Source organism: Suillus discolor (genome assembly GCF_016758755.1).
Source record: "Suillus discolor strain FC423 chromosome Unknown F5147scaffold_31, whole genome shotgun sequence".
Lineage (NCBI taxonomy): Eukaryota > Fungi > Basidiomycota > Agaricomycetes > Boletales > Suillaceae > Suillus > Suillus discolor.
In genome coordinates, this window is record NW_024541278.1 from 461063 (window position 1) to 485077 (window position 24015).

At 49.1% G+C, this 24015-nt stretch overlaps 9 protein-coding genes across 9 annotated transcripts; 5 read left to right on the forward strand and 4 right to left on the reverse strand.

Annotated features, from left to right (window-relative positions):
• Nucleotides 1-2502: 2502 nt before the first annotated feature.
• Nucleotides 2503-5956, forward strand: F5147DRAFT_697632 (Metallo-dependent phosphatase-like protein). The gene is made up of 20 exons (XM_041437512.1): nucleotides 2503-2757; nucleotides 2821-2875; nucleotides 2929-2977; nucleotides 3029-3078; nucleotides 3142-3191; nucleotides 3255-3290; nucleotides 3532-3635; nucleotides 3688-3715; nucleotides 3769-3868; nucleotides 3927-3973; nucleotides 4025-4050; nucleotides 4103-4165; nucleotides 4218-4298; nucleotides 4351-4359; nucleotides 4411-4496; nucleotides 4559-4695; nucleotides 4748-4796; nucleotides 4852-5211; nucleotides 5260-5531; nucleotides 5591-5956. Exons 1-19 carry the CDS (start codon nucleotides 2507-2509, stop codon nucleotides 5527-5529), a joined length of 1851 nt encoding a protein of 616 aa, XP_041292331.1. The 5' UTR covers nucleotides 2503-2506; the 3' UTR covers nucleotides 5530-5531; nucleotides 5591-5956.
• A 1778-nt stretch (nucleotides 5957-7734) lies between these two features.
• Nucleotides 7735-9367, reverse strand: F5147DRAFT_802758 (uncharacterized protein; the record flags this gene model as incomplete). The annotated part of the gene is made up of 3 exons (XM_041443309.1): nucleotides 9049-9367; nucleotides 8308-9002; nucleotides 7735-8262 (listed from the first exon to the last, which is right to left on the reverse strand). Coding segments are annotated over exons 1-3 (1239 nt in total), but the record flags the coding sequence as incomplete, so codon positions are not given.
• A 55-nt stretch (nucleotides 9368-9422) lies between these two features.
• On the forward strand, nucleotides 9423-11455 carry F5147DRAFT_802766 (transductin family protein/WD-40 repeat family protein; the record flags this gene model as incomplete). The annotated part of the gene is made up of 7 exons (XM_041443310.1): nucleotides 9423-9499; nucleotides 9549-9761; nucleotides 9814-9932; nucleotides 9979-10058; nucleotides 10105-10854; nucleotides 10910-11161; nucleotides 11222-11455. Exons 1-7 carry the CDS (start codon nucleotides 9471-9473, stop codon nucleotides 11453-11455), a joined length of 1677 nt encoding a protein of 558 aa, XP_041292333.1. The 5' UTR covers nucleotides 9423-9470.
• Nucleotides 11373-12766, reverse strand: F5147DRAFT_207427 (translation initiation factor eIF3 subunit). The gene is made up of 5 exons (XM_041428588.1): nucleotides 12517-12766; nucleotides 12357-12457; nucleotides 12041-12308; nucleotides 11646-11961; nucleotides 11373-11597 (listed from the first exon to the last, which is right to left on the reverse strand). The coding sequence occupies exons 1-5, from the start codon at nucleotides 12527-12529 to the stop codon at nucleotides 11531-11533; spliced, it is 765 nt and encodes a 254-aa protein (XP_041292334.1). The 5' UTR covers nucleotides 12530-12766; the 3' UTR covers nucleotides 11373-11530.
• Nucleotides 12767-13147: 381 nt separating this feature from the next.
• F5147DRAFT_761311 (uncharacterized protein) lies at nucleotides 13148-14279 on the forward strand (the record flags this gene model as incomplete). Its single annotated transcript, XM_041440524.1, has 7 exons — nucleotides 13148-13309; nucleotides 13376-13444; nucleotides 13502-13585; nucleotides 13647-13871; nucleotides 13919-13969; nucleotides 14026-14221; nucleotides 14251-14279. The coding sequence occupies exons 1-7, from the start codon at nucleotides 13172-13174 to the stop codon at nucleotides 14277-14279; spliced, it is 792 nt and encodes a 263-aa protein (XP_041292335.1). The 5' UTR covers nucleotides 13148-13171.
• Nucleotides 14280-17282: 3003 nt separating this feature from the next.
• Nucleotides 17283-17746, forward strand: F5147DRAFT_207493 (uncharacterized protein). Its single transcript, XM_041428589.1, has 2 exons — nucleotides 17283-17592; nucleotides 17650-17746. Exons 1-2 carry the CDS (start codon nucleotides 17288-17290, stop codon nucleotides 17654-17656), a joined length of 312 nt encoding a protein of 103 aa, XP_041292336.1. The 5' UTR covers nucleotides 17283-17287; the 3' UTR covers nucleotides 17657-17746.
• A 1891-nt stretch (nucleotides 17747-19637) lies between these two features.
• On the reverse strand, nucleotides 19638-20505 carry F5147DRAFT_697658 (uncharacterized protein; the record flags this gene model as incomplete). The annotated part of the gene is made up of 2 exons (XM_041437513.1): nucleotides 19638-19903; nucleotides 19957-20505. A coding segment is annotated over one exon (549 nt), but the record flags the coding sequence as incomplete, so codon positions are not given.
• A 458-nt stretch (nucleotides 20506-20963) lies between these two features.
• On the reverse strand, nucleotides 20964-21829 carry F5147DRAFT_774357 (uncharacterized protein; the record flags this gene model as incomplete). The annotated part of the gene is made up of 3 exons (XM_041441602.1): nucleotides 20964-21324; nucleotides 21365-21719; nucleotides 21778-21829. 3 exons carry the CDS (start codon nucleotides 21827-21829, stop codon nucleotides 20964-20966), a joined length of 768 nt encoding a protein of 255 aa, XP_041292338.1.
• A 1388-nt stretch (nucleotides 21830-23217) lies between these two features.
• Nucleotides 23218-23535, forward strand: F5147DRAFT_577707 (uncharacterized protein; the record flags this gene model as incomplete). The annotated part of the gene is made up of 1 exon (XM_041431407.1): nucleotides 23218-23535. The coding sequence occupies one exon, from the start codon at nucleotides 23218-23220 to the stop codon at nucleotides 23533-23535; it is 318 nt and encodes a 105-aa protein (XP_041292339.1).
• Nucleotides 23536-24015: the final 480 nt, after the last annotated feature.

Genomic DNA, 24015 nt, shown 5'->3' on the forward strand with positions numbered 1-24015 from the left:
TTGTTCCAACTCGGGTGAGTTTAGGTGGTGCAACTACAGAGGTTGCTGGCTATGCCTAGATTGTTAACTCTTTGTAGGCAGACAAGTACGAGGTACAACAGCTTGTTAACATAAGACAACGCGAGGAAAGTATTAGTACGAGCGTAGGCTACACACCTATTACTCGTGCACTAGCAAAGAGCTCAGGTTGTTAAATACTGAGGTGTTGACATGGGGCACGACGATGTGATCGATAACGCTTAGCTAATTGCCGGAGTGTGTCATATGCAGTGCGAGAAGTCAAAAAGAGTGGAACGTATCGCATCAAAGGTGATATGTAAATCGGAGGTTAAAGTTTTTTTGTTTTGGATCAGAAGGTGGGGCGACGCCACAAGTACTAAGTACAGAAGGAGAACTGCAGGCGAAGAAGTAGTAGGTTGTAATACTAGATCAGGTAGAGCTCGCGAGTGATGCATTGATGGCTGAACGTGCCATCAGAGAACCTGCAAGAAGATAATGTAATATAAAGCAATATATGGCTATGTAAAAGCACCATAATCAACATAATCCCCAGCAAGAACTAGTACTCACCGGTTTATTGATGGCGTTGTGACGTTGCGGTTCGGTTCTTCTATGTATTCAAATGAGTCTACTAGTTTTCCGTTGGTGCCGACAGCGACGCGGTGAGAGTCGGAGAGACGCGACCACCCTTTTGTCGTGGAGTATAATTATTTGTGTGGGACAATTAGTTGTTGGTCACGGTGTAGGTTACGGTTGTTGATGTGCGCCGGCGAGTCTGTGTTCTACACGGTAGCAGCATATTCAGACAAATGTTTACAGCTCACCGAAGGTCGGCTTGAAGTGTCCCGAACTGTTCATAAACCTGCTGAGGTGTGGAATGGCCTTTTCGGATGTGAGGATGTAGGAGATCGAGGTGGCATCGCGACGGAGGGCATTGGCGAAGAAGTGGCGTTCCTGTCTGGACTCTGTATTGAGGACAATCGAAAAGGTAGTGGTGGATGAAGGGACTTTAAAGTTTACTCCCACCCTTCTTACCTCCATTCCGAGTGGTTGCCCAGACCGTCGTCTCTCAGTCCCTCTCTAACTTCGCTCGAGGCCATGATGCGCAACTCCATTGTTGCAGATTTTCGGGAGCGGTGAAAATGATAGGGCATGTAGTAGGACTGACATGTGGCATCTAATAGCGCAACCTGCAAATGTTCACACAAATGACGAGATCTCTGCTCGCGCTCTAAACCATTCTCAATGGCCCGTGGAATGAGAAAGGCAACATTTGGGCGTTTGGATGCATGGTATACGATATATTTCCTGGGGTTTCAATTTGGTCAGCCAAACTTCAGATATCTGAACTTATCGGATTTGTTTTGACACGGGTGCGAGTCTGATTGTGACTAAATATCTCATCCTCGATAAAAACATAGACAACCTGTTCTGTGGGTATTCTCTGGTTTCTTGAAACTCATATTACTCATGCAGTTGGATTGCAGGTAAAAGGCCGATGTACCTACCCTTAACAACCCATGTGCCGCGTCTCTAAGAGGAAGACGTACTCGCGACAGCCAATATCATACATGTTTGTGCTTGAATGTGGATGACCGAGCGACGGTGATGGAGTTACTCCGCGCGCGGGAGCCCCAAGTCTCATGAGTGATTCGACATCTTAGAATTCTATCCACTAGGATTATTCTCTGCATATTCCAAAATATAACTAAACCTATATCACAAACACGGACCTCGTCAGCTATTCGTATTGATACACCCCGCAGAGCGCCGCGTCTGATGGTCTTAACAGTTTTAGTTAATTGTTGTGGTATAGAAATGAAGAAATTCTCTCCAATCTTCAAGTTTTCTATACGCGATCATGATATATCGGCATCTACGAGTCCGATGGCCCGTACCTTGGAAGACGGTAAGCCGAGCAAGGAGACAGGGTGCTAGAACACGAGGACAACACGAGGAGATTAAATTTGTTCATTAATAAGGCACCGCGGGCGCGAGCAAGGAGATCACGTTGTTCCGGACTGAGCGATGTAGATTCAGATAATTCTTCTCTGATCGATGCTTTGTACTGTAATCTCCAAAGCAAGAGTCAAGCTAAGTGTTCGTCATAGATGGACTGGGAGGGGCTAAAGGTTCAAAAGTTAATCCGGCAACCTTCAAGAGACCGAACCGAATTATATAAATAACAAATTTTCCTTCGAACTCTGCGTCCTGATATATTAGCCGAGCGGCCGAGCAGTGGGATTTGGTTTCTCAAATTTCTGTAAACGAGTCGACTTTGAACACTAAAGTTCCTCTATCATCATCATGGCACTTCTGTCACTGCCGGGCCATGTTGTCAATTTGATATCCATGATGCAGACCAGCTGTTTGAAGGTTAGGCAATTGGGGGGAGGGGCCCCGCGTCAAACTGTCAGAAAGGATCATTCATATCCGAGGTGAGTCCCGAGAACATTGTGGTATAAAGGCAGTAATATTTTGAGATTCAATTTCAGGGGTCTCCGATATGATTTCCAAGTTAACTCCTGCCATTCTCCTGGGTCTTGCACTCCGTTGCGCTGCTTGCGCGGGCGATCACTTGCACGCTCGCGACGGCCATGCTCATCAACATGTAGAAAGGCGTGAGTACCCGCAGGTTCCACTCGCACCTCCATACCGTCCTCTTGTCTGGGGAGACTTGAACGTAATCCACACAACCGATACCCATGGTTGGCTACTCGGGCACCAGAAGTCGTCCTGGGCTGAACCATACTACAGGTTGGTGTTCACAGCGCAACTACCTCGAGCCACCGTCACTCACCCACCTCGTGCGAATTCTAGTGGGGATCTCGGAGACTTTTCTAGCTTTGTGACTCACATGAAGCAAATCGCCCTCGTTCGTCCATCAATCTGAACTCGTGCACTTATCATGTATAATTCCTATCGCAGCATAAGAATGTCGACCTTCTTTTGATAGACTCAGGTGATCTACATGACGGTATGTGCAATCACTCATTGTCCGAAACACAATCCAACTCACATTTCCCAGGAACCGGTCTTTCTGATGGATATCCTCCCGGTGATGTCGATGCACACGAGGTCCGTTCTATTCACGGGTGATATATATAACTAATGCTGACATGTCGGATGCGTCATTCATAGTCAAACAAGTTCGTTGAGCGCCTCCCCTACGATCTCATGACCATCGGAAAGTGGGTGTTGAATTTGTAGTCCGAGTTCTCTCCTGATGCGTCTCCTTAATCTTCCTTTTATAGCCACGAATTGTATGGTTATGCGGATACGTATGATATGTGCGTTATAACCATTTTGAACGAATCTTCTTTAACTGACACAAAATTTGCTTTTCTTCTTCTTTTGTCACGTTTTTGATGATTTGGTGCAACTTATCATCTCCTCATTAAACTGTGTTTGGTATGCTCACACTACTGACTGTCTGCATCACTCTTCAATACTTGTTCTATGGACGAATGTCCCATGAACATCTTCGCAAATTCGGAAACGGCTTACCAAAATGCCATGAATGCTCTGCAGGTATACCAACTTTGTCCCCCACCTCGCTGGGCGGTACTTGACCTCTAACGTCAACATCACTGTGTTTAATTCAGACGGCAAGCCTGAGAGTGTCCCAGTAGGCAGTGAGTTCGCATTCAAAATGATTGTTGCTGCTGCCAATGTTTATTCCTGCAGACCGTTATGCCAAGTTCACCACAAGGAAGTAAGTGAACATGTTAAATTTGAGGAGGGACTCTTACTCATTCGACACGCCAGAGGCCGTCGTATCACTTCTCTTGGAGTCATATTCAATTTTACTGGGAACGATATGAACACGACTGTGCAAGCTGTCGGTGATATGGTCAAGGAGCAGTGGGTACGTTATTCGACGCGTTTGAGTGATTGAAACATGGCATCCTGAGTTCTGTTTGTAGTTCGTCGAGGTCATTGCAGAAGAGCCTGACGCGTTCGTGCTTATCGGGTAGGCAAATTCCTTGTTGCCGAAGGAAATATTTCATTGATGCGACTGCAGACACATGCCTGTTTCCAATAATAGCTGTATGCCATTGAAATGTTTGTCAAACGATAATACAACGAAATGTTCATCCAGGGCCTACCGTTGTCAACGCTGTACGGGCTGTGCACCCTCTAACACCCATACTAATATTTGGAGGTGGAGGCTACCATCTTGATCGTTCCAAATAACATGCTCATTGTAGATCTAGGACATACCCACATCCGTGATTGTACACAGTACGATGGTCGATCCATGGCTATGGAAAGCGGACGCTACATGGAAACAATCGGTGTGTAAACTGCAAAGATGAATAAGGAGTATCGTCTGACATGATCTTCTAGGCTGGATGAGTACGATGTTATAACAATACTGTACCTCAGACACCTAACACCAGAAATTAGGCGCGGACCTCCATGCTGCCAAGCACAACCGTGACAACGTTACTTTCACAAGGAGATATCTTGACCAGAACCGCGTGACCTACGAGGTATGTTACCGAACTTTCGGCTTTCCACCGCTAGCCTAATCTTGCCCATGACTCCTACTTAGTACCACACTCGAACATCAAACCGATCATTTGACACCGACCACGGACGATCGATCACCCGTGGCCTAGAGGAGCTTGCAGCCCGCTTTAACTTGTCCCACCTGTACGGAACAGCTCAGCAAGATTATACCTTGTCTTAGTGGGTGCCCATTATGTAGTATTATCGTCCAAGCTCAACCATTGTGCGCTAGTAACCCTTATCCTTCCAACGGGTCTCTTGTATCTCTCTTCATCGAAGATGTAAGTGCCAAGTTTGTAGTGAAATAAATTGTGCAGGTATCGACGCGCTCATTAGGCTGTCCCATACGCACTCGCCATTAACAATACTCGCGCTTCCATTCCAAATATCATGATTATTGATTCATGGGCTCTACGCTTCGACCTCTTAAAGGGATCGTTCACCAAGAACGATCAACTAACAATCATGCCATATCAGGATTCGTTCCTATACATTGCCAATGTTACATCTGCGATCGCAAACCAACTGCTCCCCGCTATGAACAAACCGATGGCGATACAACAGAAACGAGATGAAACCCAAGCTGTATTTTCCAGCCATGAAATCGGTGACACTCCAGACAGTGCCTGGTTGGAGGAGATAGACGACCGTCCTGGAGCGGGTGGACAAGCATCATTTGGTTATGTCACGAGAGATGTAAGAGTTCCATGCCGTGCTTGTTCGATGCTCATAACACTCGTTTAGTCATGCCCCGACGCTGATCATGCAGACGATACACTGCACACCCCGTTGCCCAACTACGATGTCCCATTCTACGTTGGCTCAAAACCCCCTAACGTGACGGCCGACACACCTATTGATGTTGTCTTCTTGAACTTCCTTGGAAAGGAGATTATCGGCATTCTCAATGGCTTACAGAAGGATAAGACTTACACGATGGCTGATGTTTCATCGTATAGTCCGACACTGGCTAGCGATATACTGGGCTTGTATGCTCAGGGCATGTGGAACTGATGGTATGGCCTGTAGTTATACTGCGTTGTACAATATATACTCAACCATTCTCACTCGACAGTTGCATTTAGGCGTGCCTCGCACAATTAGCATGCTCAGTCGCTCAGTGCGGAGGGGTTGTTTCGTATCAAATCGACATAGACGCCTATCTGAGGAAATGATAACCCAGCGACAGAACAAATTTTTGCTTGCTGAAGAAAGTCAATACGCTTATAAACAAAGATTAGATTATTGTACGGACGATCTTCCTTCTGACGAGGTTTGACTACGAGCTGAAAGTTTACTGAAAAGAATCACAGGTACGCTGACAAGTTCAAACACTTGGCTGAGATATTCCTTGAGCCTGAAGGTGACATTTTACTATATGCGCAATTCGTACGAATCAATGTAACCACACACCTTTGCATGTTTCTGTCCTTCCGCTAGGATGAGGAGGCAAGACAGAAGCCCCTTCAAGCACCACTGCCTTTCGAGCCATGTGAGGAGATGCTGATTCCAAAAAAGCTTGAATTTGCAGTTCAGCTCATCACTCCATAGATGAACGTTAACTCGCGAGAGATGGAATGCCCAGTTTTGGCATGCGTACTTGAGAGCGTCGGAAGCCGATTGACTCTGTTCCCGTGCTTCCTTTGCGAAATTCACAAAGGCCTTCATAGCATGGATGATATCCATGTCTGGGAGACAGAAAACTGGCGGTAGTAATAATGCAGGACTGGAATGACTTTGATGCCTTAATGCGAGGAACGCCGGAAACATCAAGAAATCCGGTAAGTTTTTGAACTGCTGGATAACCTGAAAAGCCGGCAGTAAATGGATTTCCGGGTCGATCATGTGCTCGTTTATTGCTTCAAATGTAATGGAGAATTCTTCAATTGTCAGCCAGACAGATGCCGCAAGAGTCGTCTGCCAAGTGCGACCATCGCGTGTTTGCAGCCAGTCTTGTCCGCTTTGGGTCTGTAGCCAGTCCCGTCCGCTTTCGGTTTGCAGCCAGCCTCGCCCATGGTGAGTCCGCAGCCACTCTTCTCCTTTGCGGGTCTGCAGCCAATTCTCCCCTCTCTCGGTCTGTAGCCACTGCTGCCCGCTCCTGGTCTGCAGCCAACCTTGCCCGCTGTGTGTCTGCAACCACTCTTGTACTTCGAAGGTCTGCAACCAGTCCACCACGCTTCCAGTCTGTAGCCATCTTTGCCCGTCCTGGGTCTGCAGCCACTCTTGCAGGCTCTCTGTATGCAGTTCCGTCTGTGACCAGTCACTCGTAATCTGCAACTGGTCTCGTTCTGTATGGGTCTGCAGCCACTCTCGTCCTCCGTGGCTACATAGCCAATCTTGCCCATCCCGAGTCTGTAACCAATATTGACCATCCTGAGTCCGCAGCCAGTCCTTCCCCCCCTGGGTCTTTAGCCAGTCTTTTGCCCACTGATGCAACCAATCTTCCCTCTCATTCCACAGTCACTCTTGACCTTCTTGTGTATGCTGCAGCCAGTCCTGTTCTAGGCTCTGCAGCCAGTTTCTCTCCAGGGTCTGCAGCCAGTTTCTCTCCAGGGTCTGCAGCCAGTCCTCCACACTTTGACCTTGCAGCGGCTTAGTCTGCAGCCACTCTTGCTCGTGGGTTAATGAGCAGTCTTGCTTATGGGATTGCAGGGAGCCTTGTGCGTTCCTAGTATGCAACCAGTTGTGCCCGCTTTTAGTTTGCAGCCAATATCTGCCCCCCAAAGTCTGCAGCCAATATTCCCCCGATTGGGTCTGCAACCACTCCTTTCCCCACTGGGTCTGCAGCCAGTCCTCGCCTCCATGACTCCCTAACCAATCCCTGCCCCACCTGTTCTGTAACCAGTCCAATCCCCATTTTGTCTGTAGCCAGTCTTTCCCCTCCGGACTCCGCAGCCAGCCGTCTCCTTTGAAGGTCTGCAGCCAGGCAAGCCCGTCCCGACTCATTGGCCAGGATTGTAAGGCTGAACGTCGACATCCTCGAGTCCATAGCAGACCTATCAGAGCATGTAGTGGCTCGGGTGGCTCGACAATGAAGGCTAACGAGTGCCTTAAGTTTCTTGGGTGGTGCGGTTGCACAGCTTTGCTTTGCTTGTTTAATTCTAAGAGTGCATCCCGGAAAGCTGTATTTGATGGAATTTCTAGCATCAAGCGAAAAGAGGAACATGCGAGTATGAAGTGGGGGTGTTTGATATGTTGCACCTCGATCAAGCTACAGTTTGAAGGGTCGGAAACATAGTCACGAACCGACGAATGGTAGATATTCACCGGGAGACTGCTATCGGTAGGAATGTCGATGACGGATCGTAGCTGCGCCAGTGTTCTCTCTACATCTATACCCTCGCCAGGACCTAGAAGTTCCGATATTTGTCGGATAGGGAGAGGATCTGCAAGGGCGGCAACGACAGACAAGTGCAGGTATGCCCGCACGGGGTCGGCGCATGTGGCGAGGATACGGTTGTATAACTCGTACACCTCCTTTCCTGGTAGCAGCTCGCTCGTGAACCTGAGCATGACCTGAAGTCGATCGCGGGGATCCTGGTATCCATATTCGATGAATTTCATCATCGTGAACGCCACAATGAAACGCCTGCCCGCCCGGCTCGTCAGTTGTGCAAGTTCATCTGCCGTTGGCTGCGGAAAACCAGGATGACTTTCGAGCTCTACAAAGGAATGCTCCAAGAACTTGCGTATGTCCTTGTCAACATCTGCCGCACCATCTAACGAGATGATCACAGTACTTATGCCCTCCCCAGAGATTCCAGCTGGTATCTTGGTCGCCAGTGAACGTACCTCTGTTTGTTGAATGGCCTTGCGGATATGGTTTTCCGAGCGACTAGTTAGCAGGATGTGGATCACAGGTAAATTTGGTTCATGGAGTGCTTGGTCAAGCAAGGAGATGAGATTCGTGAGCTCGGTTTTGGATACACATTCATCAAGGGCATCGATAACGAACGCAGAAGGCAGACAATTGGACAGTCTGAATTGAAGCCCCCGCAGAGGTCTCAGAAAAAGTCCTTCCATCTGGTCGCGAAGAGATTTGTTGGGGTCTAGAAGAGCAGGATTGTCGCGAATAGCTCGGTTCAAGTCCTCCCGCACGCTGGGGAAATTGCAGGCAAGCTGATAGGCAAGCGTTGCAAAAAAATACCCAGTTGTGGAGCGATTAGGTTTTTTACGTGAGAAGAAGAACGTGCCCGCCAGCCGTGTCTCGGTCTTCGTCTGCTCTGTGATTCTCAGACCTCTCATCCTCTCAGCGACAGAGAATGCAACTGCAGACTTCCCGACTCCCGCCATGCCATGTAGCCAAATGAGTTGACTCCTCTCTGGATTGTCTAGTGATTGGTAAATGTCGTCAAGAAGGGTCACTCGGGTCCCTTCCAAACACCTTGGATGTGGCTGGCGTTCAGGGGAGTCATATTCGGCACCTTTGACAGCGACTTGACACAGTCTCTCCCAAGTTCCTTCTGATGATCGAGGACTACCGGAGACTACGAATGAAGTCAGAAAGGGACCACAAATGACGGAGATACTGACATAGATCGTAACTCATTTACAAATCGCGGCACAGATTGAGATACCTGAAGGCTGAGAGAAGACTGTCGATATAATGGTACCATAGGTAATCCGAGTTTTCTCCCGAGCCAATAGCATGACTTGAAGGACGAGCGGGCGCTCGTCTATTTATGCCCGTGGTCTGTGTGTACTGTTCCCCGAGTCAATGTTATCATATTATTATATATGACTTAATGCTGACAGCCACAACAGACCAAGGCTGCGCCGCTGCAGTGCACAGCAATGACTGAGTTTGCGAGCGGAATTAGTGACTGCACATCGTATACTGTATTACTGCAGGTACTAAGGCTGACATGAAAAGTACAGCGAAACTCGAAACCTAAGTCAGTAGTCACGTGACCACGATCACAAAAAATTAGATTCGCTGCTCATCATCACAAACGATGAGCAACCTCATCTCCTGTGTATCATGGTAAACAATCTCCGTCTCGCACATCCCACATATCTAACAAAAATTCCAGGGTAAAACGAGGCATTTCAGCCCACCAGCCCTCCAAATACGTCCTCGATGAGAAGGAACTCGAGCGCGTCAGTACACTCGCACGTATCGAGCTTGAGGATGCGCGGATAGAGATGGAGCGTGCGCACAATGCTGCTAAGAGTATGGGCAAGGGCGCGGAAGGTGCTGAGGCGGATGATGCGGATGAGGATGGTGATGAAGATGCATGGGTCGAGTGCGTGATTTTGTTTTCACTCCTTGTGATGTTTGCTGATGGTATTGTAAAGCGAGGAGGATGCGTCGATGGAGGTGGACGGAGATGTACAGGTTGATGTGCCTGAAAAGGGGGATGATCTTGCGCAGTATAAGTTGGATGAATATGACGATGATGATGTCAAAGAAGAGGGTACGTCTGTGGACACGGTCTATTCGGTGATGCTGATGTTTAACAGGCACGGGTCCATTTAGCAATATTAAAGGACTTACATTTTATAGGGATAACCAAGACGATCCATACATCACACTCAAAGACGTGCGTTTGTTTTACCTCTCTCTTATTTGCATCTAACGCCATACAGGATGTTGAAGATGATGAGCGTTCAGAACTCGAAATCCTCCCGACAGACAATCTCCTAGTCACCGCAAAAACCGAAGACGATGTATCCCAACTCGAGATCTACGTCTACGACGAATCCCAAGACAACCTCTACGTTCATCACGATCTCATGCTTCCCAACTTCCCCCTCTGCCTCGAATGGCTAGACTTCCCACCTACATCCTCAGAAATGGAGACTGACGCCCCACCAAAATTCGGAAACTACATCGCAGTCGGTACGCTCGATCCTGAAATCGAAATATGGTCACTAGACGTCGTAGAAAGCATGTACCCCGACATGATCCTTGGCAGACCTGATCAAACAGCTGCACATGTACCCGTCCCAGCGGGCACAGGTAAAAAGAAGCGCAAAAAGACAAAACACCGTCCCTCATCAAACGCATACCACGTCGACGCTGTCCTCGGGCTCTCATGGAACCGCAGCCATCGGCACATGCTAGCGAGCGCATCTGCGGATCGTACAGTGAAGCTATGGGATTTGTCACGTCCGATCGTGGATGGGGAGGGAGCGATAAGGAGCTTTGGGGTGCACAAGGATAAGGTGCAAGCTGTGCAATGGAACGAGAAAGAACCGACAGTGCTTTTGTCTGGAAGTTATGATAGGACGGTTCGGGTGTTTGATTCTAGGGCGCCGGACACGGGTGTTGGGGCTGTGCTTGGGGCTGATGTTGAGGCTTTGCGATGGGATCCTTGGGAAACGCATGCGTTTTATGTGAGTGTCAATCTTGGTTCGTTGTTAAATGTTTTAATCGTTGATGGGTTTATAGGTCTCGTTAGAAAATGGTCTCGTGCTCAATTTTGATGCTCGGGCGCTTCCTACGGATATGAAATCCCCTTCGCCTGCACGGTTTACGCTCTCTGCACATGATGGTGCCGTATCGGCTCTTGACGTCAGCCCATTGCTACGGGGTTGTATATGCACGGGAGGGACGGACAAACTTGTCAAAGTGTGGAACGTAGACCAGACCGCTGGAGGCAAGCCTGCTGTGAGCATGGTTGCGTCAAGAGATATGGAAGTGGTCAGTATTTCATTTGATTCTGTCGTCGCATCAATATCATGTGCTGATTCGTAATTTTAGGGCAAAGTCTTCTCAGCGGTGTTTTCACCAGACGACCCCCTTACGATCGCTGCAGCAGGCTCTAGAGCGAAATTACAGATATGGGACGTCGGCGCCAACTCTGGTGCACGGAGAGCATTTGCTTCGAAGCTCAGCGAAGCCGGGCGCGTTCTGAAGGAAAAAGAAGGCGGAGGGTTAGTAGGCCTCGTCGACGATGACGAAGCAAGCGAAGACGAAGGAGACGAGGACGACTGAGCTTTGACATATCAGCTCATGCTAAAAAGACAAAAATCTACTCAAACGTAATATAGTAGATGCACAGGTACTGTTCTACATGAAATCATCTTGGTTGGTACCGAAATCATCCAGCGCTTCATCATACACCCCCGTATCAAATCTAAAACCAATAAGCGATCGTGACGACTGATCAAAACAATATGCTCACTTGTTGGCAACTTTCGCCGAGCCTAGTACAGGCTTCGCAGCAGCTTTGACTTTCTTCTTCCCGCTCGTTTTGTCTCTCTGCTCTTTCTGCTTCTCATTAGCAAGCGTCGTAAGCCCGCTCGCAGCTTTCCTGATCTCCACGTCCTTCAAAGGCTGACAGAGTTCTCGGACATGATGCTCCACGAATGACGCGTACAAAGGCTTGGTCTCATGTTGCTTAACGATGAATTCGATGATTCTTGCTGAGAAATCCTGGAAATCCTCTTTTGTGCGGGGATCGGCGGAAATCAGCGCGTCTAGATCGGATGATGAGGTGCCTGCAAACACAGGCGCAGAGGGATCAGCTGAAAACGCCCAAACCAACAACCCGAATCCAACTCCGAGCCTAAAACCCACCTCCGAGGCCAGCAGCACCGAAAAGCGCAGCAGCATTATCCAAATCAGCTTTAATCTCCCGCTCCCTATCCAGCCTCGCCTTCTCGCGCGGATCAAGGACAGAGTCTTCATCATACTCCAAATCACCATTGCCCACTAGCGCAGCTTTCGCAGCTTCTTTCTCTGCTATCTTCTGTTTCACCGTGCCCTTCTTTTTTGGGGGTGCTACGGGTGCTGCTGCTGGTTTATCGTCGTCCGAGGATTCATCCGAGGATGCGTCCCAATCGCTCTGGTAAGATCGGTGAGATGAATAAGGGAGGAGATGGTAACGACGTACGACTGGAGATGATTCCTCTTCGTCTTCACCCTCCCATTTACTCTTGACAGCTATCTTGGTCGCGATCGGTGCCGCAGTAGGGGCAGGAGCATCATCGGATTCTGTGCTTGATCGTGGTGAGCGTTGTAGGAGATATGATTGAACAGATTATTGTTTTTACCCCAGTCTGACATGGTTATGTGGTGTCGATTGTCCCTTGCGGGTAGCACTATGGTACAGGTGTGTCGTGGACCTGGTCTAAGATACAGTAGTAGCAAGTGTTAGTAAAATATTAGGTCACGTGGCCAGGTACCGGTTGAACTAAGACTTTAAAGCTTTACAGCTTGTCGTTGCAACAACGATTGAACGATAACGTCGATTGGTTTACCTAGTGTCGCTTACCTTCTCAAGCTCGTACTTCCCGATCGAGTGAATTCGAACACGTACCATGATGTTGGCGATTTGTAATACCTTTTGACGTGAGCGTGACAGTACGGCTTCGGAGGCTTTGCACGTCACTTATCCATTCCTGCTCTCCCTTGAGCGGATACTCTTCCGCATCATATAGATCAAACTTGATTTTAGCCATGGAAAAGCTAAGGCTCGCAATCGGAGTAAAATCTCACGATCTCAGGTCTGGCTAATAGAGTTTATACTTCGTCACAACCATCCATTTCACTCGACCTGCACCGGCGTGTGCGCATATAAGCTGGGTCCACAGCCTATCAGATTCAACGCGCATACCGCAGAGAGATTCAGATGCGGTCGAAATCCGGATGCTTACTATCGTTTAGCGCTCGCAACACTGCCTCCAGGCTTCTTCGAGGCGTGCGATAATGGCAATCATGGTGTCGGACTCAGGTCGGATCCTTACTTTGCCTCAACCACCAACAATGAGCAAAGACAATCATTCATCGAGGGATTCGACTCGAGAAACCCACACAACTAGTCAAGCAACAGCTCCTGGAAGCTCTGTACGTGGCTTAAGAGGATCACATCGCTCCACTCCAAACACTGACATTCACGCATCCTTCGTCTAGCATCGACCCCGTGGTAGAATCGGTCGGTTTCTGAAGAAGCTCAAGGAGGATGCGAAAAAGTTAAAGAGGGTGAGTCTACGAGCATGTGTAATGAGTGTCCTGGAATACGACTAACATTACAACAAGCGCTCGAAGGATTCCCGCAGCCATAGCCCTGCTCCCCCAAATGCCCGTCGTGAGGAACGTGCTTCATCGACCCCGAATATCGAGGTGGGTTCCCATACTTATCCGTTGGTTTCTGTGCTTTCTCTAAATTTCCGTGGTCGCGCAGGCTCAGGCTGCTCCGTCTGATACAGGAGTGGAGGCTGATGTCCCATCAGCACTTCGGGATGCACAAGGTGCTACGGAGCACATGCATTCACTTTCACGGCGTTCGAAAGCTGTAGCGTCTGCTGGCAAGGATGCACAAGAGGATCTCGATACCGCAGGCAAGTTCGAGGACGCATATCTCAAACCCCTCAGGATATTCGACGCTGTTATCGGAGAGATCGCGGATGTATGGGTCTTCTTCTCTATTGGAACCGAACTAATGCCGTTCCACAGTTACATCCATATGCAAAGATGGCGCTGGGCGTGTTGTCTTGTGCAGCTAAAGTACGTTTTCTTTTCATCTCTTCCCATCTCACATCGCTCAGCAATCATTCGCGCAGATTATTCTAGCTCAAGCAGACCGCGACGCAGCGGTACTCATACTTCTCGAGAAGTTGTGTCAAGTTTATGGCTTTATAACACAAGATCGAATGCTTGGCCAAATCTCGTCGATGCGCATTATCCTCGGACAGATCTCTCAACAGACCTTCGAATGTGCTCAATTTATCCAAAAATATTCGGAGACCAAGAACTTTTGTGAGTCTTAAGAAACTGTCAAACTTTAGACCGTCTCAAGTTTCTATTGATATCATAGGGAAGAGACTCGGAAAGAATGTCGTGTCAGAAACAAAAGACACGATACAACAGTACAGTGACGTGTTGGATACGCTCATGCAAAACTTCCGGGACCAAGTGGCTCACGACGTAGCCATACACATCCACCGTACGGGTACGCGTTCAGACGTGCTTGTGATTTTGACATATACTCATACCTTTTCAGGAGAAATACTGGATCTCAGTGGTATGACCTATGCAGCTGGCGCAGGCCTGGATACCAGGAAACAATGTCTCCAAGGGACGCGCACAGGAATCCTTTCCCAGATTACGGAATGGGTCAACAGCACTGGGGACAACGTTCCAAGCGTGCTGTGGTTATCTGGCCCTGCAGGTACGGGAAAGTCGTCAATCGGCCACACCATCGCTAAGTGGTTCAACAACGTGGGAGGGCTCGGTTCGTGCTACTCTTTTGACCGTCAGCGAGAAGCGGACCGTCGCCACGAAAAGATATTTTCCACGATCGCGCGAGACCTGGCTGACCGTGATCCGGAGATGAGGCGGGCATTAGCAGATGCAGTTCAGAACTCAAATTCGCTGAAGAATACAGCGGATATCACCCAGCAGTGGCAGAAGCTTCTGATCGAACCGCTGGAGAAGTCATCTGGGTCCACTGCGGGACCCATCGTGATCATGATCGATGCGCTAGACGAGAGCGGCGGAGCAGAGACGCGGAGAGACCTCCTCCGCATTCTAGCTGGCACACATCAAAACCCCGACGTTCCCAAAATCATGAATCTCCCACACAACTTCCGCTTCATCGTCACCTCTCGCCCGCTTGGCGACATCAAAGACGCGTTTCGTGGCGTTGAGCATATTCGACAGGTGTCCATGGATGAGATCCCAACAGCAGACGCAAAGCGCGACATCCATGCTTACGTATCCAAGGAGCTGGAGGGGCTAGATTTCCAGGACAGAGAGTTCGCGATCCTGGCTGAGAAAGCTGACGGACTTTTCGAATGGGCGCGTCTTGCCTGTGGGTACATCAAAGAGTCCCACGTAGGACTATCTCCAAACGACTGCTACAACGCTGTGGTGTCACACAATCCTGCCGAGAGAAGCATGCTGTTGCACAGCATGTACGGTCTGATTTTAATGAATGTCATGCCCAAGGATACGTCTACCCATGTCCAGCATTCGCAGAAATTGCGTTCGACGGCGTTAGCGAGATTCCGCTCGGTGATGGGACAAATACTAGCCATAACGGAACCCCTTCCTTTAGCTTCCCTGAACGCCATGAGGCGCTATTTTCCAACTCGAGAGGATAATTTCGATGTGGAGGTTGTCGTAAAAAGCATGGGTTCCCTCCTCAGCGGTACCACCAATCCAGATTCCCCAATCCGACCCATTCACGCATCCTTCCGCGATTTCTTGACTGACGAACGATCCAGTGGAGAGTTTTTCATCGACCTGTCAAAGGCTCAACATAACCTTGCTTTCGCGTCGCTTCGAGTGATGGAACACGGCCTGCGCTTCAATATCTGCAATTTAAAGTCGTCGTATCTGCCTAATAGTGAAGATCCCGGACTGCAAGAACGAATCGAAAAATGCATCCCCCTACATTTGTCATATTCCTCTCGATTCTGGACATCGCACGTACGAACCACAGCGTTCGACAAGGAGCTTGCGAAAGAAGTAAAATTGTTCTTCGGCCACGAGCGGGTGATTTTCTGGCTCGAGTTACTCACCCTGATTGGTGCTCTTAGTGGTGCACCTCGTGCCCTTTCGCTCATTAATCGGTGGCTAAGGGTGAGTACATTGCTACGGAGTGTCAGATAAAATGCTGATGCGCAACACCAGGGCCATTCGGAATTCAAAGATGTCTCGTCGACTGCAACGGATGTTCAGAGATTCATTCAAGTCTTTGGCAGCATGATTTTACACACCACACCGCATCTGTATGTATCGGCACTCCCATTCTTGCCTGCCAACTCTCCGCTATCGAGAATGCTTTCTGCACGATATCCCAATGTTCTTCGTGTAGCATCTGGACGTTATATGAACTGGCTGGCTGTTCAGATGGTGCTCAGTGAGCACACTGGTCCAGTTTCCTCAGCCTCGTTCTCGCCGGACGGCGCTCGCATCGTCAGTGGTTCTTGGGACAACACTGTTCGGCTGTGGAATGCTGCAACGGGTCAGCCAGTTGGCGAGCCCTTACGGGGGCACACCGATACAGTTTCCTCGGTCTCGTTCTCGCCGGACGGCACTCGCATCGTCAGTGGTTCAAGAGATAACACTGTTCGGCTGTGGAATGCTGCAACGGGTAAGCCAGTCGGTGAGCCCTTGCGGGGGCATGCTAAATCAGTTTCCTCGGTCTCGTTCTCGCCGGACAGCGCTCGCATTGTCAGTGCTTCGTACGACACCACTGTTCGGCTGTGGGATGCTGCAACTGGTCAGCCAGTCGGTGAGCCCTTGCGGGGGCACACTAACTCAGTTTCCTCAGTCTCATTCTCGCCGGACGGCACTCGCATCATCAGTAGTTCTTTGGATAACACTGTTCGGCTGTGGGATGCTGCGACAGGTCAGCCAGTCGGTGAGCCCTTGCGGGGGCACACTGGTGATGTTTACTCGGTCTCGTTCTCGCGGGACAGCACTCGCATTGTCAGTGCTTCGTACGACACCACTGTTCAGCTGTGGGATGCTGCGATGGGTCAGCCGGTCGGCAAGCCCTTGCGGGGGCACACTGATACAGTTTCCTTGGTCTCGTTCTCGCCGGACGGCACTCGCATCGTCAGTGGTTCTTGGGATCACACCGTTCGGCTGTGGAATGCTGCAACGGGTCAGCCAGTCGGTGAGCCCTTGCGGGGGCACACTAACTCAGTTTCCTCAGTCTCATTCTCGCCAGACGGCACTCGCATCGTCAGTGGTTCAGAGGATGAGATTGTTCGGCTGTGGGATGCCAAGAGGATGCAGCAGTCAGGACAGTGCACCGAGTCAGATCATACATCATTGTCAAATGAACATCGCAATATCAAGGCTACCACTACCATGACATTTAACACTTGGAACAATCACTTCATTTGCTTCTCGCCCAACTCCATCCATGCGCTGCGCAACACTTCTGAGCTAATGGAGGGAGCATCCCTTGATGACCGCAGCTCGACCCGCTTTTTACTGGATCGTGACAATGGGTGGATGGTTGGGCCCAAACATCGGCTGTTATTCTGGGTGCCACCCACTTCTCGCCACCCATTTTATAACCCTCAGACTGCATTGGTGATACCTAGAGGAGGTCCTGAGCTTGATTTGAGCCTCATGGCACATGGACAACATTGGCAGAAGTGTCGAGAGGGGTGAGTCTCTTCATAGTCCTTTCCAGTTGTCGCACTTGCTAACATCAGCACTTGTAGACCTTAGTAGTATTGATGATGACCGAAGAAGTAGTGGATCCATCAAGGAGATTCCAGATAAAATTTAGATGTGAAAGCGCCGGGTGTACAGTGTATCATACGTTGTATTCTATTCTATTCTATACTCAATATGTAGTCCAAGTCCAGGGTTGTCCGAGCGAATGACTTATTGCAGAGCTGACTGCGTGCCTCTCATGATTGCTATGATTACAGGCTTGTGAGAGCATGTAATGTCGGACAAGGCAGCATTGCCGATCTTACTGGACTGTGTTGAAGTGTATAGCATCGGTGCTTCCTCATACTAGTAGTGGAAGAAGCTGAACTGACAGATATCGTTGTCGCGGTCATCTGTGGTCGTTCAAGTTCCTGTTGCATCGAGCACATTCAAAGTGGACTAAAAACGGACGAAATATATATTTCATTGTGTTCACTCTACAACAACGTAATCGTGCCATCTACAACAAATGTGGTGAGAACGAGAGCACCATGGTGAAAATGACGCGTGTAAAGATGATGTGAAGCGAGAGGCGTGAAAACCAAACTGCAAGCGATTGTTTTCAGCGTGCAGAAAGACGATCCTGCTGGAGCTTGCACAGTTCCGGCCCTGAGTGTGTTTCGTTACGATTACCGGACAAATCGTGACTTGTTGCCCTGGCCCGTGAGGATAGAACCACTAGCAATACCACCTTTGAGTTGGTGGACCTCAGCACCAGGCTTATTGACATCAAAGGAACGGATGAGACCGGGATAGAAAGCAAAGTCGCAGACTGGGATAGGTAGATGCTTTGCAATGATTTCGTTGACAGCGTCGATGTCGTATTCAAGTTGCGTATCGGAACGCTGAGCAACGACTCGACCACCGTGCCTGTTAGGAGGTTTGATACAACATTGGATGATCCATGCTACAGAGGACTCACCCTTGACGAATGCAGCGATTGATGTTTGTTGCTCAAGAACTTGATCAAGTCGACCTTGTTCTGGAAATATTGATGCTTTCCAGCTTCATTCAACCCCGGCTAAGTGCGCCGATATCTGCGGCCGAGGGTATGTTTCGTTTACTGTGATTGGAAGAGCAGCGTCCATGACGAGATCGAAAAGAATGCGTGAGGACAAGATCATCTGTAAGACATAGCAAGGGTGGTGAGGCGCAATTTGGTGTATGAAGCGACAATAAACATGGGGGTTAGAATAGTAAAGTTGATTAGAAACGAGGCTTGGGCGCTTGAGTTGCACAGCCTGCTAGAAGCTGTGGAGCGAACACGAGGATGTGCCAAGTCAAACTTCCAGTGCACTTTTGACCTAACGCTCATTGTGTCTTGGTATCAGCACATTGCGACCTGCTGAGCAACATATCGCTGTGAGTGATAAGTTTGGACTTTGTCAGATGGAAGCTGAAACGGAGCTCCGCCTAGATGTCTTCACCCATCCTTGAAAGACAAGAGACCTCGAGGATAATGCCTCGCCAGAAATTTGAGGGACACACCAATTGGGTCCACGGTGCCATACATCTACCAGGCGGACAACGGATAATGACTTGTTCATCGGACGGCTCGCTGCGGGTATGGAACTTGAAAAGTAGGAAGCAGATAGGAGACGACTGGCGGGACGGAGACAGGCCAGTATTGAGCATAGCGTTGTCTCCGGACGGGAAGAAAGTGGTGAGCGGGAGTGAGGATGGCGGAGTGAGGTTGTGGGACATGGACACAGGCAAAGTCATCGTGAAATGGACGGGGCATACAAAGGGGGTAATGGATGTCTGCTGGAGTGGAGACGGTCAGCGAGTCTTGAGCGGATCTCTCGATGGGACTGCAAGACAATGGGATGTAGAGAGCGAAGAGGCAAACCTCGCACCAATCAAGACAGGGCACAAATACGCCGTCTACTCGCCAGACAAGTTCGATTATGGAACCTCGACAATAACCAACCCATCGGTTCGCCCCTCCGGCATCCATATGCCGTGGCTTCTGTGTCATTTTCGCCAGATGGAAAGCTACTAGCCACTGGCTGCGGTGACAAAAATGCGTATACATGGGACATTTCTGGGATACTAAAAGAAGCTGGCCTTAGCGAACCTCTGTTGGACAAGCCGGTCTTTGCTGTATGTGTTACTTTTTATGATCAGGTCCTATCCTATCGCAATTGAACACATTCCTTCTAGGCTGATGCTACACCACGTCCAGTTCGTCAGCCAATCATCATTCCCCAGCGCCGGGTGCCTCATGGTTTTTTTGACGACTTACCAGATCGGGCTCACGTATGTCATTAATGTCTAATCCAGTACTGTTTTGCCTGACTTGCATGTTGTTCTCAGCACGCATCACATCCAAGCATCCTTCGTGACCGACTTTCTTCTTTATTCCACACCGACGCCCACGATACGTCTTCGCGACCCCGCCCTTTCCACTGGGTTCGGAGTCGTCTCTCTGGGAGACCAACCGGTGAAGATATCGAGCTTCGCGAGCGTCCCTCAGCAGTAGTCAATGTTCCGTACGCCAAGGGCAAACGTGTATGTTGTCTGTTTGCTTCTCGAATATTCAAACCCTCCCTCATACAACACAGAGGAACGCATGTGCAAGAGAAAGACGAATGAAAATAATTCCATTGAAACCTGGGAACGCTGCCGCGAGCACCTCCCGTCCTCCCAATGGCAATACCACACAGCATTCTAATGGCGCGTCTCAAGCCCAGTCTTCGCAAGCACAGGCTGCTGTCTCCCCCGCCACCGCACCTCCCGTCGTCACTGACACAACTCCAAACACCAATCCTCATGTCATAATCAGACACGCTGGACGCTGGACCCGTTTTTGGCTCTCTATATGCTGTTCCTCTTCCGAGTATACTGACGGTCATCATTAATCTACCCTGTTTTTTTTTTGGTCTTTCAAAGATATCCTTTGTCATTTTGTTGCGCTTCTACTGAAACCATCAGTAATATATTCCGTCCGTTTTCTCGTTAAATACTTATGTACATTGACTCCGATCACATCAAGGAGGTGCTGAATCAGTCTACTAAGTCGACAGACACTTGCCTACAAGTCGCCGATGCTTCTCGATACGTCTCGAAAGCGCGACCTCCGCTCCAACCTCAGTACATGCGAGTGGAGTCAGTTGAACCTTCGACCAAAGCCCAGCAAACGGCAGAGAAGAAACAAGATGATTTCAAGCTCTAGATTCTGTCAGAACGCAAAAGCATATCGAAAACGAGGATGGTCACCAGTATAGACTTTCGGGAGCTTCCTAATCGCACCCAGCACTTGACTGACGAGACAATCTGCTCTGCACATCGTAGGATCAATCTTGGTCCGAGTACTAATCTACCCTCCCGGAACTGCAAAACGTAAGTGATTGTTCTCGGCGTGCAGAGAGACGATCCTGCTGAAAATGGGCCTGCAGCGGTTCTGGCTCCGAGTACCTTTCGTTACGATCCCCAGACGATTTTTTACTTCTTGCCCTAGCTCGTAGGACGTCTGTGAGGATTGAACACCACTTTTGAGCTCATCGAGCTCAGCACCAGGCTTGTCGATATCGAAGGAACGGATAATGGTGAGACGGGGATCGGAAGCAAAGTCGCGGACTGGGATAGGTAGACGCTTTGCAATGGATTCATTGACAGTGTCGATGTTGTATTTCGGTTGCGTATCGGAACGATGGGTGACGACTCGACCACCACCGTGCCTGTCACGAGAATTATACAACATCAGATGACCCATGCCACCGAGGACCCACCCTTACCGGATGTAGCGATTGATTTTTGGTGCTCAAGAGCCTGATCAAGTCGATCTTGTTCTGCAAGATAATGATGCTTTCTAGCTTCATGATTTCAACCGCGGCCAAGTGCTCCGATATCTGCAGCTGAGGGCATGTTTCGTGTCTTGCGATTAGATGAAGAGCAGCATCCATGACTGCGGCATCGTAGACATAAGAATTTCGTGACCAGGACAGTCCATCAAGGAAGTATGGTGATGAATTTCGTCCTCTGATCGCATACTGACCGTTCGCAAGGAGGATTATCTTCCTGGTCTGAGCGGTACTACCTGGGCGGGGTATGCTTCGTTCCTGCATTTGTAGATCTATGAAAGTGGTTTTCGAGATCAACAATGGATCAAATACAAATCAGAAAGGACGTACTTTTAAATGCCGTCAAATCAGCAACAACAGCGAGCACACAAGAGAAACGCATTGTATAAACGAGGATCAAATAAATCTGAAGGGGATAGGAAGACGCCTTGCTTTATGTGCTGAATGTTGGCGAAGGAACCACCTGGAATTCCTCATTAAACAGTTGATTCTATCTGCAATGCCAGCAGATTGCCACCAAGCACAGTTTGCCAACAACCTGGCGTGGAAGAGTGCGTCCCGAGTCCCGAGTTGTTTTTCGTTGGGTTTTTCAGACTCCGCGAATTTGCAACACCTGGGCCGAAAGCAGTACTCACGATCTCAACTAACACAGGACCTCCTCGATGGAACTGTTTTCCTAATTTCCAGAGTTTGCGCACGTGTCATTACACTCTCACCCAAGCCAGTCCATACGATCGACCACCGAGAACTACCAGGTATTCCCAGACGATTGCAATCTGATATCCGTGTCTTCTGTCCATTCTCTCTTCTCCTACTTTCTCGTGGCAAAGGAGGCTATACTGGATGCTATCATATTCGCACATGAGTATCAACAGCTAGGCTCCATCATCGGTCTCCAGTATTTTGCTTCCATAACCCCCACTACCTTCCCGGTCTTCCTTTCCTTGTACAACCTCCCACTTTCTTTGTGCGACTGCCCTCGTCGCTACACACGTTGATCGTGTTTTACGACAAGGAATTGGATACAATGCGTGTATGTACTTTTGACCGCATTTGTACTAATCAGTCTGTACATGAATCAGAAGAAAAATTTCGCTCGTATCTAGAGCAGATTTCTTTCAAGGTCAAAAAAGCTTTGCTGACCTTGAGAGAGATGTCTGTTACGAGAGCAACTTATCAGTTGGGCGCTGTTCAATGCTCTGTTAGAATAATGAAATGATATCGTTCACGGACCGAGGTGAAATACCTGTGCTGTAGCAAGGATACCTCGAACTTTGTTGCCAAATCACGAACATTCGATCTTTTGTGGCGTCCGAACATTCCGCGTGAGGCTCTGCTTTATCATTTGATTTCATCAATATATCCCTGGACGTAGATCTCTTTTCTACTTAGATTCATGCTGAAACACTTACTTCGATCAATCAGACATCATCCCTCGAATCTCACTTCGGCGATGTCAACACTGGATGGTGGTGGTATATCAAGCACGAATGCACTCGTTATACGTCCACCATCCCTGCTCGCCCACACCCATCCTCTAATAGTATGACCCTATTCTCGAACGATCCTAGTTGGTGGCCAGTTATCAATGCGAATATTATCAGCAGCTATTTTGTAGGTTCGTGGAGAGTCAGCCACATGATGACCGTGATGACTCGGTTAACCTTGGCTACGGTTTCGCAGTTGCCTCCTGTGCCGCGGTAATATACGACTGGGGTGAGCAATATTAAGTATGAAAAGACCACTGATATTATGTGATTTCTAGGACTTATGTTTGGACAAGAGGTAGGTAGACACTGTTACAGGAGCAGCCATCTCGCTGACAACACTTTTATAGGTGGAACTGATCTGGGTGAGCGGACTCTCGCATCAAAAGAACGACGTGAACATTACTATCTACTCGCCTGTCCCACGTATCAACGAGCACGCCATTCATTGTCCAACGCGCTGGGCCGTCAAGCTGCATCCCTCTCCTACATCCTAACTGACCCCGCAGCTACCCCCCACTTGATCAGATATGTTAACGCTACCGGCCGCATGAAAGCCATCCTTGGTGAAATCCCGCTTCCCCGCCCACCTGCCCGCTGACACCCCATCTGTAGAAACTGCACATAGCACCCTCGTAACCACGCAAGACTCAACTCCCAAAAAAAAAAAAAAACCTTAAATCCAACTTAATACCGCCACACTAATCCAACCTAATCCACTCGCCTACACGGAGTCGCCCTCGTTCAAAATGGCCTAAGTCAGAAGGCAGTTGAAGAACCTCACCCGTCAATCACATACTTCAACTACCAATCCTCCTGCATCCACAAATGACTCCTGTACCAGCCCGCGCAAGCGGCCGAGTACGCGTTCTTGTTTATTCGCTTGACAGACACATACCTCGTACCATTAGATAAACAGTCATCTCATCTTCGACAGGTTGCGCGTCTAAAACGGCCGGCAGGAACGGTGGACCGATGGGAGTACGCTTCACATCGGGGCATTCGCGAACCTAGAGATGCGTCGGGGACACTGAGGGTCCCCTAGACTAGATAGTATTGTCCTCCATAGAGTATAACTCTC